The sequence below is a fragment of the Olea europaea genome, chromosome 17 (genome assembly GCF_002742605.1).
Source record: "Olea europaea var. sylvestris chromosome 17, O_europaea_v1, whole genome shotgun sequence".
In the NCBI taxonomy this organism is placed as follows: domain Eukaryota; kingdom Viridiplantae; phylum Streptophyta; class Magnoliopsida; order Lamiales; family Oleaceae; genus Olea; species Olea europaea.
This window is the reverse complement of record NC_036253.1, coordinates 4,106,022-4,111,174: the sequence shown is the minus strand read 5'-3', so window position 1 is coordinate 4,111,174 and position 5,153 is coordinate 4,106,022. Positions and strand designations below refer to the sequence as shown.

Genomic DNA, 5,153 nt, shown 5'->3' with positions numbered 1-5,153 from the left:
AAAACGGAGAAGGGCATCTCAACCCCAAGTGACATCTCTTTCCACAACATTCAGGAGCCCACCATTTGGCTCTAGGAGTTCGGGTTGACGTAAGTCGGGGCTAACCCGTAGAACCTAAGTACCATCCTAAAGAAAAGGTGGATTGGAAGCCTAAGGTCGGCCCTAAGAATCGCCTCACTTATGGCCACGTATCTCGGTCTAGGGTAGCAAGCCCTCTCTTCAGGCTCGGGAAGGATAGGATCTACGTTATCTGGAATTCTATATTCTAAGTCTCTCTAGGTCGGCCTCCTTTAGTTTGGAGAGGTAATTCGACACTCCCCAGTGCACAGAAGTATCAGCCGGGCTATCCGGCCTCCTCCATATGTTCTCCCCCCAATAATTGCTTCAGCTATCTCAGAAGAGGTCGCCACAGTGGGCTTGTCCATCCTCACTAATTCTAACCCCCTCCTCGAACCAGAACTTCCCTCAGACGCCATTTTTTAGAAAATAAATATCCTAAAAGATACTGAAACTTAAGAATTTAGAGGGTTCCCCAGCCGAAAATGGTCAGAAAATGATGTAAGGTCGTCGAAAATCAATATTTCTCGTCGAAAACGCTCGAAAAATGCTGGAAATCGCGAATGATATGAGAGCAAAATGAGTTTTCTATTTGCACAAAGGTGAAAAGCTTCAAAGACGCTCAAAGTTCGCCTTTTATAGAAGGCTTTAGCTGATCTCCACCGTTAAATTCAAATGCAATCAATCTAGTCCATCCGTCGCATCATCAATCTAGACCGTTCAAATAAAACGCCAGATTTAATCTACGCCTAAGATCTTGTTGTGACTCTCACGCTGGCATAAAACACGTCACCTCGGTCACCACCAGCCGTCCACAATAAGTAGCCGCAGTAGCCTTTTAGGAAAATGGGCATGGCACCCAACTGTCACCTTGAAAATACGCAACAGTTGTCCAATCATTTAATGTCAGATGCCCGCTTCGGGTCGATCTCCTCACTCAACTTTACAAAGTTTAGACGCACCTGACGCAGAGTCCCCTATGGGTCATCGCCTCGATAGCTGCGTTCCTTTCTAAGCTTTACAAAGTTTTAGCTATCTCCCAATGCGTCGTCCCCTGTGGGTCAGCACATCGGTAGCAGATGAGCTCTTCACTCAACTTTACAAAGTTTAGACGCACTTAACACGGAGTCCCCTGTGGGTTATCGCCTAGGTCGCTGCGTTCCCTCCTAAGCTTTACAAAATTTTAACCATCTCCCAACGCGTCGTCCCCTGTGGGTCAGAGCATCGGTGACAGATGAACTCCTCACTCACCTTTACGAAGCTTAGACATACCTGACGCGAGTCCACTGTAGGTCATCGCCTCGATTGATGTGTTGATCACATCATCCAGTCTTGCAGCACTTTAGTCCCACATGAGTAAGTGTTTTCCTTACGCAGTAGCAAAGCTTTAGAGCATTAGCCTAACATCATCGCTTCGGCGAAATCAGAAGATCGACCCACAATCTACCACAAGTCGCGGTCCACGTACCGAGGCATACACATCCAGTCAGAAAGGCAAGCCCACCCATGATATAAATATTCATACCTGGACTTGGGGGGACCACTATTACGCCCCTATCTGGACCACCTCGAAACATCCACCACGAGGCACTCCGATTTGTTAGACACCACCCGAAGTGCTTCCGAAGTGATCTCTCCAATGTCAACAACCTGCTATCACACTGCGTAGCCACAGACAATTCTGCATAACTGACCGAAGCGCCCTCCCCATGATGTTGAGGCAAGGTGCACTCTGGGGACCTCTGTCAGAAGATACGCCGCCAATTTCAGAAGGAGATCTTTGCCAAGATCCTTTCTACCCCTAAGATTTAAATTGATTTGACGTCTCCATGAGACTAGTTGATATGACGTATCAACTTTATGTCAATTCAATTCGGGAGAAACAGTTACATGCCCACTCTACAGACGCGGCTGATTAACGCCTATGAGCAGATGCCTCATACCATCATATATATACATGTGTCACACATCCAACGGTTCGTCTCACCTATAAATATCTAAGGATTGGCAAGAAGCAAAGGTAATGAAACTCTTACTATATATCACTCCATATCAAGTATATATTTTCTCCTCCCCCTTATTATTTTGCACAACCTCTGGGTATTGTTCCAACCACCTGAACTTGACTTGACCATCGGAGCGTATACGGCCGCCACTATCCCCGCTGGTCCCGGCCGTGTACGTCTGGCCGTACGTTGATTATGCGCAGAGAAGAATACGTGGAGTAGCTCTCGATTGGCCACGTGGAAGATCCAATTTTCGAGGTCAACATAAACTAAATTAAAGCTTTGTCATCTTTTGTTGATTATTGAAAGAAAAAAATTGAGATTTCTCGAGAACTCTACCAAAACTATTGATATTCTACAGGAATCAACGGATTTTTGACGTGGGTGAAGTTATGTGCATTAAACATTGAAGTATAATTAATAGAATCATGGGGTTTGTTGGGGAAGACAATTGACATGAAAGAAAAATTTGTTGAAAGTTAGGAAAGGGAGCATAAGTATAAATTTCATGGCTATAATTTATATTATTAGTATTACTTAATCATCATCTAATCAATATTTTTTTTTTTTTTGGTCTCTCTCTTACATAATTTATCTGCACAATTTGCCTACTTAAACACGCATTTGGTAATTTTTCCAGTGTGCAGAAATGGCTGGTGTTGCAGAAGTAGATGATGGAAGCAGCCATTGTCGCCGAGTCGATGAAAGAGGTAATTTACTGGTGGCAGCACCGCGCACGGCTGAGGGAGGAGAAACCCTCCGCCGCCCTCGTGGCAGGCCAGCCGGATCCAAGAATAAACCCAAGCCGCCAATTATCATCACCAGGGAAAGTGCTAATGCACTAAGAGCACATGCAATAGAAGTAAACTCGGGCTGCGATATTAATGAAACCTTAATTAACTTTTCCCGGCGGAAACAGCGCGGTCTATGCGTACTCAACGCGACAGGCTGCGCCACCAATATCACCATCCGTCAACCGGCTTCATCAGGATCAGTCATTACTCTCCATGGCCGGTACAATATTCTCTCGTTGCTCGGGTCTATTCTGCCACCACCAGCACCGTCGGAAGTGGCGGCCGGCCTTACGGTGTACCTTGCTGGGGCTCAAGGGCAAGTTGTGGGAGGGAGTGTGGTTGGTGCACTCATTGCTTCAGGACCTGTAGTTATTGTGGCTGCAACTTTTATGAATGCAAATTTTTATCACTTGCCATTAGAGGATGATGAAATTGTTGCCACTGCAGAGGCCCCCAATCATAACCAGCAGTACGAAAACAACCGGTGGCGCCACCGGATTGATGTCTCAGAAATATATGGGATGCAACAAAACAAATGGCAGTGTACCCTCTGAGACTTTAGATTAACAGCTCCTAATTTCAAAGTTTCCACTTTACAATGTCAAGAAAATTTAAAAGTACTGAATGTTTAGAAAACTTTTATATTTAGGCTTTATTTGTAATTCTTCATTTGATAAATTAATATACATCTACTGCATACAAATGACTAGACATTTGAAAAATTAATAAATTTGATAAACATTAGTATTTTACTGTTCAAAAATAAAGTAATAAAATAAAAAATAAAAAAATAAAAAAACAGAAAGAAATATGAGCACTCTCATGAGCCATATTTCTTGTACAGAACACAGATAAAAAATAAAAAATAAAAAAAAAAATGCACGACGTCTTTAATAGAAATAAATGTACTCAACCAAAACACCGAGTTAAGGATTCTTGGACTAAAATCATATAGTGATTGGAAGCAATTGGATCGAAATAAATTTATTTTCTTCTACAACCTTTGAAATTTGGGGCACACGGCGTCCTTCTTATCAAAAGCATGAAAATTCTATTCAGTTCAGTGGAAAATTATTTTTACCCTTAAGTTTGAACAAGTAAAAGATAAGTGCTGGTGTGATAAAACATGGCTATAATTTTATTAACATTTCAGCATGTTAAACTTCAATTTTAACCGCACATTACATTGGATCCATAACTTTTATCCACTTTTCAATATCATATTTCATCAATTTTTATCATAATTTACTAAATTTTTATCAAAAGCTTTATCACACAACCCTAAATATTAAAAACTAAGATTTCCTTCTGGACATTAGGATATATATTATGAGTTCTTTGGAATTTCAGATTCTTAATTAAAACTTTTTTAGACTTTGTGATACATAATAACCTCATATCCTGACGTAGCGGAAGATTATAGGGAATATGAACAATAACAAAATGAGAAAACTCTCAAGAAAAATTTTATTGAATTCCAGAACCGTCACCTCAAAGGGCTTACAATGCCTTAAATAGAAAAAAATAGCAAAATTCAGAAAATAGAATAAAAAGATATTTTTCCAAAAATAGAAAAATATGAGATAATTACTAAGAAAGAAAATTCTTATCTTCAGGATCATCTTTCAACAAACGGAATATAAATCCGAATTTTATGGAAAAAGATATTGCAAAAACAAAAATTACTATAAATAGTAAAAACGCCTAAATGAGAGCCTAAACGATGGATTTTGCCCAAAATTGACCTTGCGTCAGGGCCGAAGTGATGAAGTACATAAGTGATTAGAGTTTATGATGAAATGGGACTGTCGCAAGGCATAAAAGTGTGGTTTTTGATTTTATGATAATTTTGGGTTTGTTCATTTTTGACGAATTATTACTCTAATTCGATTGGAATCGAGCGAATTGTTACTCTAATTCGATTAGAATCGAGCCAATGAATAAAACTTCATCACTTCGGCCCTGACGCAAGGCCAATTTTGGGCAAAATCTATCGTTTAGGCCCTCGTTTAGGCGTTTTTGCTATTTATGGTAATTTTTGTTTTTACAATATCTTTTTCCATAAAATTCGGATTTATATTCCATTTGTTGGAGGATGATCCTGAAAATAAGGATTTTCCATCTTAGTAGTTATCTCATATTTTTTCTATTTTTGGAAAAATATCTTTTTATTCTGTTTTCCGAATTTTGCTAGGTGTGTTTTTTTTTTTTTTGTTAATTAAGGCATTGTAAGCCCTTTGAGGCGGCGGTTCTGAAATTCAATAAAATTTTCCTTGAGAGTTTTCTTATTTTGTGA

At 40.0% G+C, this 5,153-nt stretch overlaps 1 protein-coding gene across 1 annotated transcript; it reads left to right on the top strand.

Annotated features, from left to right (window-relative positions):
* Positions 1-2,663: 2,663 nt before the first annotated feature.
* LOC111365786 (AT-hook motif nuclear-localized protein 16-like) lies at positions 2,664-3,505 on the top strand. The gene has a single exon (XM_022986309.1). The coding sequence runs from the start codon at positions 2,713-2,715 to the stop codon at positions 3,409-3,411; it is 699 nt and encodes a 232-aa protein (XP_022842077.1). The 5' UTR covers positions 2,664-2,712; the 3' UTR covers positions 3,412-3,505.
* Positions 3,506-5,153: the final 1,648 nt, after the last annotated feature.